Source organism: Cornus florida, unplaced genomic scaffold, assembly GCF_030987335.1.
Source record: "Cornus florida cultivar Cherokee Brave unplaced genomic scaffold, ASM3098733v1 CherokeeBrave_3.0.0_Hap2_Chr05, whole genome shotgun sequence".
In the NCBI taxonomy this organism is placed as follows: domain Eukaryota; kingdom Viridiplantae; phylum Streptophyta; class Magnoliopsida; order Cornales; family Cornaceae; genus Cornus; species Cornus florida.
The window spans coordinates 98,572,099-98,583,484 of NW_026775575.1; the positions used below are offsets into that span (position 1 = coordinate 98,572,099).

An 11,386-nucleotide genomic window follows, 5' to 3' on the forward strand; every position below is an offset into this window, starting at 1 on the left:
CACTCAAAAGAAAGAGCTCGTCCATATTACCTGCAAGAGGAAGTCTCTCGTGAGGACATTCTCAGTGAGCTTGCACACTCTAGCCATATAAAATCGAGAAGCTGTGTGAGAGAGAGTCCTTGGTTTTTCTCTCACCAGTTAATCAAAATAACTGATTAAGAGCTTGTCCAAATCATTTCCTTCAAAATAAAAACAGGAAAGAAAAATAAAAAATAAAAAAAATGAAGATCCATCATCAAGGATCGACCACTCATGTACATTTCAAAGGCATTTCACTAGACCATTATCCAAATCACAATCATGTTTTCCAGAAGTGAAAAAGAGAGGATATTTTTATGTTGTAACTGAGTAGAAATATGAAAAGAGAACTCCTCAAAATGAATTATTCTCAAAAGGGGGTACATGATTTCCGTGATACAATTAATGTAGTTTCAGTGAAATCTTACGACCCCACCTAATTTGTGGGATTAACAAAATCTCCTCCAAACTACTCAACAGAATGCTATTCAAGGCTGTGACTCATATCCCATTGGATTCTGGCTTGCCCAATTCCATTGATCTCTGCACATTTCTTGAATACCATATTTTGCCCTGAGAAAAACATCAAGTTATATGTGAAAAACTCACAGAGGAACAATACATGGAAAACATGATTTATCAGGGACCAAATAATGCTCATCATCATTATTATAATATTTTAAAGGATTTGAATAATTCGACCCACAATGTGTACATATGCATTATTAGGTTGTCCATATCTGCGTACCGCGGGGTGTGATTTGACATACACCAGTCAGATATGTAACCGACTACAAGTGTGTCACAATCAACACATACCACTAGACATTTCTATCTACCAAATACTAACCAATTGTAAGAAAACAGAGACGATTAAGGACTTACTTCCATCCAAGTTCTTTCTCAGCTTTCTCTGTCGCAGCATAAACAGCCGTTGCATCTCCTGGTCTTCTTGGACAAAGTTGTACTGGAATTTTCTGAAACACACAGAAGTTTTATCACGTCCTGAACATATGTGTGTGTCTGCGTATGCACACACTAGCATATACGTTTTGGTCCATGTGTGTGTGTGTGAGAGAGAGAGAGAGAGTCACCTTGCCAGATGCCTTCTCGAATGCAGCAACCATTTCAAGCACAGATGTACCACTTCCAGTACCCAAGTTGTAGGTAGCCCAACCTGACGTAGGACACATTGAAACATCAAACGCTACATGGGAATATCATGAAAACTCAAATTCATTAAAATGGTAATATTGACATTTGACCTTACCCAATAAACTCTTCTATACTAAAGGGTTCAAAATCTTTCTATAAAAGAAGACTGTGAGTTCATTAACATGTGACTAATTGTACAAAAGAAAGTTAATTACCTATATTTTCTGTCATGAAAAGCTTCTTTAATGCAGCAATGTGTCCATCTGCCAAATCCATAACATGAATGTAGTCTCGGATCTGTTAACCAAGAAATCGATTAGCATCAATTAACGATATTTATTTGGTACTATTAGTCTTTGCGTGATAACGCAAAAAGTTATTTCTTAGTGAATTGTTTCCAACATGAGCTAAAAGTGGAACATATATGGTCAACTGCAACAGTCTCGCGAATAGAAACTACAGGAAAGGATCTCTCTCGGAACCAGAATAATTGTTGTTCCATCCTACCCTTTCCTCTTTATTTCAAATAAATAACCTGATAGATTAAGAATAACACTGATGAACTCTACATACCGCACTACCATCAGGGGTTGGATAATCATGACCATATACATTTAGATGAGGCAATCTACCAACAGCTACTTGGTGAATATAAGGCATAAGATTGTTTGGGATGCCCTTTGGATTTTCACCAAGCTTGCCACTCTCATGAGCACCAACAGGGTTAAAGTATCTTAGCATAATCATTCTCCATTCTGAATCTGCCCTTTGAATATCACGAGCTATTTCTTCGAGGAATAGCTGTTTAACATAACAGAAATACATTAGACATAAGAAGTAGCTCAGTTCTGAACTAAAAGAACAGCATTCCCTCACTAAGGTATTATCTAAACTTGAAATCCTACTTGCAATTACTATCGATTGATTTCAAGATAATTAAAAAAGAGAGAAGAAGAATAAAAGAGGGCAATATAGCAGATACCTTGGTCCGCCCATACGGATTCATAGCCATTGGTTGGAAATCCTCAACACATGGAATCTTATCAGGTTGGCCATAAACTGTTGCAGAGGATGAGAAAACCAACTATATATACATGCAATCAAATTCCTAATATCAGTAGTGGACAAAGCATGAAAACGTTTCATGCTGCAAGTTACTGCTCCTCTTCGAGGTTATAAACAATTAGACGTTTCCCTTTTAAATTTTCAAAGGAGAAAAATTAAAGCTAACAAGTGTATAGATAAAAGATAATTTATAAAAAACAAAACATAAGAGACAATTAAGGTTTAGGAAAAAGAGAAGAAACTCGTGAGCACATTCCATATTTAAACTTCATTACAAAGTGAAAAACTACTTCTCAACACAAAAAGAATAAGCCGACTAACTAAAGTGAAATAGCTAACAAAATTTATAAGATGACATCATATGACCTTTTGAATGTATCTATTGGTTATTTGCATTTCATGTTGTTTACTTGCCTAGTTTATTAGCTTAAATAGCATTACTTTTATAATTTTGATTTAAAAAGGACACAAAAAAATAAAAATGAAGGCGTAGTGACAATAAAGGTGCTCAAGGATCAAGTACCATATAAATTTATCACAAGAGTATTCCCAAAAAAAGAGAGCCCCAATTCAGAACAATAACCATCATTTCCTGAATAGGATTGCCTAAAACAATATAGATATTTTTGTAAAGAAATATGAAGTCAAAATTCAAAAAAGAAAGAGTGTGCTTAGACTAGTCTGGTTGATGTAAGAGGCAAGCATATTTGTCACACCTCTCTTGCAATTAAAGAGAGCCAAAGGGCAGAAAGTAGATTTTATTAGCCTCTCCCACTTAGAGGGAAAAAAATGTACTGCTTCTTGATCACATTATTTGCCCATTCGAACAGAACTGAAAGCATCAAATTCCTTGTAGCAAAAGTAGTCATTGATTTAAGAAGAATTAACAACACACCATTTTTATTCTACATCAGATGAATTTCTTCTTACAAAATTAGAAATTGAGCAGTAAACTAGAACAAACAAAGACACATACCTTCTTACAATTATATTTGGCCATGACCTGGTACAAATTGATTGAGCCAATCAAGTTGTTATCGAAATAGCGAAAAGGGTGAGCCATACTCTCACCAACAGCTTTAAGACCAGCAAAATGAATCACAGCATCAAACCTGTTTCAATTTCCATGGTTATTTACGAAAAATGCTAATGTCACAAGATCAATTAATATATACAATTTCTCATTCTGTTCTTTTTTTTTTTAGCAAAAAAAATTAATGTCAATAAATCAAAATATAAAGCACAGGGACATTCCAAGCAATCTGGAGATAAGTTGGACAACCCTTAAAACCAAACATAAAAGTACTATTACTCGTATTTGACTATTAAAAAAAAAAAAAAAATCTTGAGCATCGCATTCCAGAAAAGAAATGACGATCATGAAAAATCATAATCAGTCTTTTTCCAAACATCGCAATCCAAAAAAATAATGGACGACCATGAAGAATTAGCTTACTTCGACTTAGAGAATAACTTCTCCAGATCCTCCTTATTTCTGAGATCACCCTGCAACCAGAAAGAAAAGAAAAGAAAATCCATCAAATTAAGCACCAAACCCAAAACCCTAGTGCTTCAGATTTCGAAATCAAGACCAAGAAGAAACATAATCCCTCGGTTTTCTCATGAAACAAACAGATCTCGTACCAAATGGAATTCGAGCTTCTTGGACAATACGGGGCCGACTAACTCTCTTACTCTGTCAACGGCTGCTGCGACCGAATTGTCGAGGTTATCGATGATCGTAACCCTAAACCCTTGATCGAGAAGCTGGACAGCAGTGTGAGTACCGATAAATCCGGCCCCTCCAGTGACAAGGATCGATTGCTCCGAGAACCCCATTTCTGCAAAGGAAGAACAGAGAAAGTCCCGGAGGGGGAGAGAGAGAAAGCGAAGAAAGAACTTTATTATCCAACAAGATTCGTGAAAAATAAACGCAGAGAAACACAAACTTATATATGTGTATGTGTGTGTAGAACGGATAGAGACAGGAGGAAAATGCGCTTGAGCAAATCAAGGAGACAGTTCATATTAGATAGGCATGAACGGTGAAGCAATGATATCTCTCTATATACACAAATATATGTAGGGAGAGAGATTGTGTATTTATGTAGAGAGAGAGAGAATGAGAGTGGTGAAATGGAGGTTTGGATTTTAATACATACAGATGTCTTCGCGCCCAATATTTACTGTGTGCTATGTGTGTGATTGAAATCCAGTTGTTCATTTCGTAAGGCTATTTAATTCTATTCTTCAATTAGAAGAACTTTTTAAAAAACAAGTTGTCAAGCTATTTTTACCAACAATTCAATTATATATTTCTAATTTTCTATTTCGATCTCTCCTATTTCCCAAATTTATCTTAGTTTAAATTTGAAAACCAATGCTAACAAAAAGAAAGGAAAAAAACAAAAAAAATAAAAAAATAAAGTTGTATAAAACGTAGTTATGATATTATAAATTAAGGAATTGTGCATTAATGAATTTAAGGACTCTTTTGTCATTTTTTTTAAAAGAAAATGAAAAATGTAGTACAATTTGAGAAAAGTGAAGTGCAAATATCGTCTTTTTATATATATATATTTTATTCGCCACAAGGTGGGTGAATTTGAACAATCAAACACAAGTAGGTGAGGATAGTGTTTATGCTAAATGTACAACTCATCTCACCATTTAAGAATACAAATTTAAGGGATTTTGATTTTGATTTTTTATTTATTTTTGATTTTGATTTTTTTTTTTCAAATCTATTTGTATCTAGTGACGTAACAATCATTGAAATTATAACAATTCTTTATATTTATTAAATGATATCCTGTAACAATCATTGAAATTATAACAATACTTTATATTTATTAAATGATATCCTGTTAATTAAATGTTTGGAATTTCTTCAAAATAAAAAAGAGGTACTGAAATAATATCACAAACTAATTTTGTCGATGAAATAAGTTTTTAGGGTATATGGCGAAAGATTTTTATGCATTTTTAGTATTTCGTTATATGTGTCATGTCATTAATATACAATTGGCACAATTAAGTTTTTTTTCCTTTTAAAGAAGTGTTTTGCTAAATGATTTTGGACAAAAACGAAATTTGCTTTGCCAAACAGAATGAGAAAGCAATAGAAATAGTGTCCACCCAAGTGGAGTCTAAACATCCAATTTCTTATTATCAAGATAAATGGTGTGTTTTGATTAGAGAGCATGTAATAATAGCTATATATTTACTGTTTCACTCAAAATTGGATTACACTCTATTAAAATTATGATGTAAAGATGATATAACAGTAGAGAATTTTTCAGCATTGAACCATATATACAAACCCTTATCTAAAAGTTTTTTTTGCAAGACTGAGTGTTCTCAATATCAAATTCGTAACTCACCTCTGCATCTCTCTCCTCATAAATCTTAATAATAACTTAGGTATTTATCTATAGAACCCAACTTGTCTAACAAGAAATAATACAGTACAATACAATTCTAAAATGAAAACCCAATTAAAATATTATTTGAGATACCATTCCTAACAACAGCTACCTTAGCTCAAATTTCGGGGCCATTGCCCTCAAATTTTTTATATATTTTTTTATAGGGATAATTTCACTTATCTTTCCAACGGGTAGCCGTAATTATAGACAATACTTTTTACGTTTGCTCCCTCATAACACTTAGCCCCCTCCAACAAACAAAAGTCAACACCGATCAATGATATTTTTGATGATATCAGCCATTTTTATCCTTGTAATATCATATTTGTCCTTACTTTAACCTTTACTTTTGTACTAAAATAGCCTATGTACATATGTGCATGTATATATATATATATATATATATATATATAGCAATGGCAATCACTGCCGAGATCGCCACCGCCTACCCCAGCAACGGCGGCTTCCACTCTCTCTCTCTCGTGACTACTAGTATTTACCTAATCTGTTACAGGGAACTAGCTTTTCATGTTGTGGCTTTCTATTTCCTCAAATCACGACTTCAGTTTTTACATTTTCCCTCATTTTTCTGCGTTTTTATTATTAGGGTTCAGTTTAATCTTTTCTGTTACTGGCCTCCCTATACATTTCCGCAGATTTATAGAATATTAGCCAAGCCATGAGAAGAAGAAGAAGAAATTCAGCCTGACATGGTTTGTTTCTGTTTGGATTTGCACTTTGATAGAGGAGAGCCGTTTCTTTGGTGGAGTTGTCCATGGTTTGTTGGAAAGGTAAAAAGGAAAAGATAAATTGAAGTTCATTAAAGTAGCTCAAGTGAGAGCTTCATTATCAACCAGTAAGTAATTTAATTTGCATTATTAGTTCATTTAGCTCTGGACTGCAATGGATGGTTTTTTAATTTGATTATATTAAAAAAAATTTGTGAGTGAGTTTCAATTTTCTCGATTTAACCTCAGTTCATGCGTGCTTCAGCTCCGGCGCCAGTTTCCTTCATCAAATTGGTGAGTTTCAGAACGACGAATAAATCAGAAAAGCAAAGAATCCTAACCCTAAATCATTTGCGATGAATCAGATTCTCCAAACACCAATTCCACAATTATAGCTGCTATATCTTGTGCAGTTGCTGATGATAATGCTCTTCTCAACTCATCTTCATCACCTCTGAAGCCCCTTTCAGATGACGATTTGTTCTCCTCCGCCTCTTTCGCCTCTTCCTCCTCCTCCGATGTTCATGCCGACAAGCCTTCGTCACCTTCGCCGCCACCTGCTCTTGATCAGCCTCAGATCCCTATATTATGGACTTCAGACGGCAATCTAACCCTAGATTGGGTATCGCAGCCTTTGATTGCCTTCGGTGAAATTATCACAGCCTCCGCGACAGAGTCATGTTACTTTCCTTTTCCATCTCCTGTCATGTCACATATTAATATATGTGATTTATATTAATAAAATATTATTTATGTGATATATATTTATAAAATATTAAAGGGTGTTTTAGTCATTTAACATGGTCAATGGTCGGAATAAAATGCCGAACAGTTTGGAGGGAGATCAATGTAATTTTTGAAATGTAAAAAGTACTGTCTGTAATTACGCCTAATCTCAGAGGAGGCAAGTGAAACTATTCTTTTTATGGTACTAAATAAATTATTTATGGTGATTTTGTGCGCAATAATTAAAGCTCCTCTAACCCCAAATTTTATTATTATTATTATTTTTGTAACACTATTTATGCTTAATTATAGTTACAAATGGTGATTTTCTGTAAAAAAATTAAAGTTGGCCTCTCTAATTTTTTTTAAAATTTTCTATTTATGATTCCCTTATGATTTATTAAAGGTGGTTTGAAATTACTTGTAACCCCTTCAAATTCAAGGAACCAATTAAATTTAGTAAAGAAAATTATTAATTATTATAGTAATCCTTATAATAACATACTATATTTACATATATATAAACACACACATACATAAATATTATTTGTTATGAATTAGAGAGGGGGAAAAAATGATTCACTCGACAACTCTTCTTTTAAATTTCCTTTGCATATTATTTATAAACACGTTTTTAACAATATATATTAAAATGCCGAAAAAAAAAAAATTGCAATGATTTTATATTATTTTCAAATTTAAGTTTTACATTACTAATTTGGCCTCCCCAATTGTACATTCCTGGCTTAGCCCAGCCCACAGCTTTGGTCTGGACAAGTCCCGACAAGTTCAATCTTGTGGATCCCCCTATTGTATGTTATTTGATTAGTCAGACTCCAAGGCTCCCACTTGACTACCTATCACGATGTATTATAGTCAATGGTTAAAAAATCATTGGCTATAATACCAGTTGTTGATAGTTACAGAGAAGCACACGTCAAGATACCAATTGTTGATACGAAGCACTCGTCAAGATCCAACAAGCAATCACACATAACATTTATATTATTGATAGGAACAACGAAATTTTCTAACGCTGGACACAACTTCTTACCCTAAAGTTCACACATTCTCCACGAGTGAAGCAATAATGCAATACAACTCTCAAATTTGTAACTCGCCCCTACCCATCACCATACTCCCTCATGAAGTAATAATGCAATATCACTCTTTTTCTCATAACTCTCAACAATAATGTATTTATATAGTATGTTTAACGAAAAAATACCTAATATAATCCAATTCTAAAATGAAAACTTAATAATAAAATAATTTGATACACAATTTCTAATACAAAAGTAAGATTCAAAGATCACTTAGGAGGGATTTATTTACTAAGGTATTGGGATGACCACAAGTTTCATTTTCAAACTACACTATTTAGATCACAAGAGACATTAAAGAAGTGTTTTGACCGGTAGAGTTGTTCTATGGGATCGATGCAATTGGTGGAAAAACACAGTACGAAGTTTCTACCAAAAGTTGTAAAGTATGGTGGTGGACCTTCACTCCAAATTGCGTCCCATGTGTGTATGGTATTCAATATTCACATCCATGCTTCATAATTTTATCATATTATATTATATGAATTTACTGAAATAAAAAACAAAGGACAACATAGATTAGTATTTCATATTGTATTATAAAGTATGTCTCCAATAGATTAAATCTTGTTGGGGGATACGTGAGTCTTCACAATTCTTCCAAGATATGGCAGCCACGTGTCTTCAATCCAATGAAGGCAATTTAATGAAAAGAGTTATGTAACGTGTTGTTCACAATCACGAGTGATAGCATATTGGATTGTTGATATCCGCATGTTAGGTGAGTCTGGATATGGTTTTCGAAACAATAATGTGCTTTTGATATCGCTATCATCGGTTTCAGGAACCTTATCGAATGTGTATGTGGCAAACCCATCACATATGGATGTCTAACCTTTTTTCACTATCACGAATAAAATTGGTTCTTTGTGGTTCCATTCACAATTGGAACAAAAGCAACTTTTTTATTTATTTTAATGTAAGTGAAAAATAGACGTTCACAGTTTTTCACCACCTTATCCAATACTACATATATACATGCACACACCCAATGGTTTCGATATACTTGTTTGTCTGTGTAGATTTATTAACATGTGTACAAGTTCAAGACTAGGAGTCTAGGATGTTAATTAAGGATGTTAATTAAGGCCTATTGGGCTTGGCACTGCTTAAAACATCATTACGTTTAAGCACAGTTTGAGTAGGGTGGACAAATAATTCGTGAATTTGCAAATTTAATCTGATTTGTGCAGATCGAATTGGTTTACTACACCCACAGATCGGTGACAGCAAAAAATATTGAATCCGTATCTCACAGATCGGATCTCGGATTGGGCTGCTAAAATCCAAACCAATCCACGAGATATATATATATATATATATATATTCAAATAATTTAAATATATGAATTATTACTGATAAATTGAAGTTTTATCCGGGTTATGGTTAAAAAATAAATAATATTAGACAATTTTAAAAAAATTTCAATTCGCGAATTCGATTCGTTATCCCACAGATCGATGGGATCAAAAATTTTCCATTTTCGTAAGAATGGATCGAATTATAAAAAAACAATTGATCAATATCACGTGACAAACACACTTTGTTTAGGTATTCGATCTATCACCCCCACCTTAACTGGGGAGGGGTATGAAAATATGTGCAATGAAATGTGATAAGGATAAAAATAATAGGTAACTCAAAGTCAAACGAGAAATAAGATAAGGGTAAGGGATTTATCTTACCTAAAATCTATATGAAATCATAAAAAATATCTGGTTACCATATGTAACCAGAGTTACCATTCTTGTAAGAAGGGAACGATATCATCTTGGATCAGGGAGAATCTCGCTTCAATAACTACTACCATTAATGCTTCTATAAAAGAAAGGATCAGTCAACCTAAAAAGGTACGCCATAAATTTTATATGTAATCCTTATCGGATATTAAATCGTCAAATACTAACTTGATCGTCGGAGTGCACTCGGCCGGCACCACGCGAGTCATCACTTTTTTTGTCTTGCAGGAATCGTCACGCTCTCCAGAGCATGGAGATTTTTGGCATCAACAGTTGGCGCCGTCTGTGGGAACGTATATTAGTCCCAACAAATCATGGTTCGTACAAGGGAAATCTACGACAAAACTTAAAAGCAATTCAGTCATTTTACAATCTCGCTTTCTCTAAAAGAAAGAGAAGTTGCTCAATCCGGTAAAATTGCTGGAAAGCCCTGCCCGACCGCTAGCAGTTGTTTCATCATCGCTGTTAACCGGGTAAGTTTCATGCATTACGCGTATATCAAAATATATGTGTATACTTCCTCACATGATTTAAAGAGAAACAATTTTTTATGTGTTTCCGATTGTCTGTAAAATATTGTTCACCTACATAATGATGTAGTTCACCTAGGGACCCTTCAATACAATACTACGCTTTGCAAGTACTGTTCACAAAAAAAAAAAAAAAAAAAAAAAACTGTGAGTACTATTCACATGAATAGTACCCGCGGGTACTGTTCACAGGGTGTAAAAAAAAATAATAATAATAAACAAAAAATATTTTGTGAGAACCCGCGGAATAGTACCGCGGGTACTGTTCACAGGGTTTAAAAAAAAAAAAAAAGTTTCTTATTCTAGAGAACAATAGTTAGCTCCATTGATGATTTTGGTCCTATGATGCTCAATGATAAGTTTTTGCCTTAATTGTACCAATTCTAATATATATATAAATATGTATATATATTATCCGTTCAAACTGTACATCTGTCCTTTTATTTTTGCTTTGCTAACTTTGCAAATAGAAAGAAAACATTAATGTTCCTTGTGCGTGAGAGGCAAGCTTGGGAATGGGGGCAGAAAGTTAACCTCTTTTATTATAGACACGAGCTCATGAAATTCTGGAAAATTAGTTACTCACGAGGATGAACCACCGATATTAAAAGGATAAGTTCATGAAGCTCATAATTGCCATTCCCCGTATTATAAGGGATTGATATAAAAATGCGCTGTACTATAAGGGCCCGAGCTGAATGAAGCTCGTAATTGTTGTCCTCCGTATTAAAAGGGGTCGAAATCAACTTGTAAAATATACTTCCTTTTTTAAAGGGTGAGCTGAGTGAAGCTCGTAAAATATATTTTTCTTTTTAAAGAGCGAGTTGAATGAAGTTCGTAATTACCATCCCCGTATTATAAGAGATTGATATAAAAGTGCCCTGTACTATAAGG

General features: G+C 33.8%; 1 protein-coding gene and 1 long non-coding RNA gene across 2 annotated transcripts; one reads left to right on the forward strand and one right to left on the reverse strand.

Annotated features, from left to right (window-relative positions):
- Positions 1-355: 355 nt before the first annotated feature.
- LOC132307873 (bifunctional UDP-glucose 4-epimerase and UDP-xylose 4-epimerase 1-like) lies at positions 356-4,372 on the reverse strand. Its single transcript, XM_059805748.1, has 9 exons — positions 3,883-4,372; positions 3,695-3,744; positions 3,215-3,350; positions 2,156-2,257; positions 1,747-1,974; positions 1,389-1,470; positions 1,113-1,195; positions 904-995; positions 356-591 (listed from the first exon to the last, which is right to left on the reverse strand). Exons 1-9 carry the CDS (start codon positions 4,075-4,077, stop codon positions 507-509), a joined length of 1,053 nt encoding a protein of 350 aa, XP_059661731.1. The 5' UTR covers positions 4,078-4,372; the 3' UTR covers positions 356-506.
- A 1,681-nt stretch (positions 4,373-6,053) lies between these two features.
- LOC132307874 (uncharacterized) lies at positions 6,054-7,412 on the forward strand. Its single transcript, XR_009482338.1, has 2 exons — positions 6,054-6,522; positions 6,660-7,412. It is a non-coding gene; the product is annotated as an uncharacterized LOC132307874 (long non-coding RNA).
- Positions 7,413-11,386: the final 3,974 nt, after the last annotated feature.